We start from the raw sequence: 1,103 nt of genomic DNA on the forward strand, positions 1-1,103 counted from the left end.
GAGGCGCCGCAGGTCAAGCACCGGGTGGCAGAGTAGCTGGCCCGGGCCGTGGAAGGTGGCCAGGCCGCCGCGGCCTGTGGCGCGCACCTCAGCGCCCAAGGCCCGCAGCCGCACAGTTTCCTCGGGCGTCAGGCCGCCGCGCAGCCCGGCCGTGTACACGGGCCCTGCGGGCTCGCAGAGCAGGAGCGCGCCTGCCTCAGTCCCCGACAAAGTCTGGGGTCCTGGCTCGGCCTGCAGTCGCCGCAGCCAGTGGTCCTGCAGCGCCAACAGCTCGGCGTATGGCACGCGACCCAGCCGCACCAACCGTACAGCGGGTTGTTTCATCGCGCCAGCTGCGCGGTCTGCGGGGCCCCGCCCCCTGCCTGGGCGGGCCTGGGGGCGGGGCGAAGAATCGGGGGCACCCCCACTAGCCGCCGCTCTCTGGTGATTGTTACAACGTGGTGGGAGGCAGTGTGATTCCCTGAAGACTCCGCGCATGGTCGGCCTCCCGCATTAATTAATTACAACAAACAGTACAGTGTTCACTGTTTGCTATGCTCTGCAGGAGCTCCCCTAGAGGCACTTGATACAGCGGTGCAGTGTATGTTCTGGTAAGCTTACATTCTTACAGCAGACGATAAACAAGTATAAAAGTGTTAAAAGTTATTCCTCATACTCATAAGTGCTACGAAGAGAAAAACAAAACAGAGAAACGCGGTGTGTCCTGGGTAGAGTTCCCCGAGGACTCAGAAGGAGATAAGCGTGGACACAGGAGGTTTATTGGTGGGGGCAGGCAGTACTTAAAGACCAGCACTTGGGTGAGAGCTGGAAGCAGGATAGGCAGAGGGAGAAGTTAACTGTAAAACATTGTAGCAAAGGCCTTAGCCAATCTCAAGGAATGCTCTGAGCCTGGGATGACCCTTTAGAGTTGTTCCAAATTAAGGCAAGGGGCCAGAAATTTATATATTTGCATTGACCAGTCACGGATACAGACTACACCTGGGGAGGCACTGACTTTTGGCAAGGCTGCTCCCTTCGCTGGAGGGCAGCTCCCCAGGAGGGACTCAGTTGTGAGTCAGCAGCAACCAGCCGTACCCCCCCCCCCCCCCCCCCCCCCCCCCCCC

At 59.8% G+C, this 1,103-nt stretch overlaps 1 protein-coding gene across 1 annotated transcript in view; it reads right to left on the reverse strand.

The window, feature by feature from the left end:
* The window catches only part of LIPT2 (lipoyl(octanoyl) transferase 2 (putative)), a 1,958-nt gene extending 1,634 nt beyond the window's left edge, over positions 1–324 (reverse strand). Inside the window, exon 1 of the mRNA XM_008582145.1 lies at positions 6–324. Coding sequence (XP_008580367.1) covers positions 6–324 — 319 coding nt within the window. The remainder of the gene's footprint in view (positions 1–5) is intronic.
* Between the last annotated feature and the right edge of the window lie 779 nt (positions 325–1,103).

This window comes from Galeopterus variegatus, unplaced genomic scaffold, assembly GCF_000696425.1.
Source record: "Galeopterus variegatus unplaced genomic scaffold, G_variegatus-3.0.2 Scaffold2525, whole genome shotgun sequence".
NCBI lineage: Eukaryota > Metazoa > Chordata > Mammalia > Dermoptera > Cynocephalidae > Galeopterus > Galeopterus variegatus.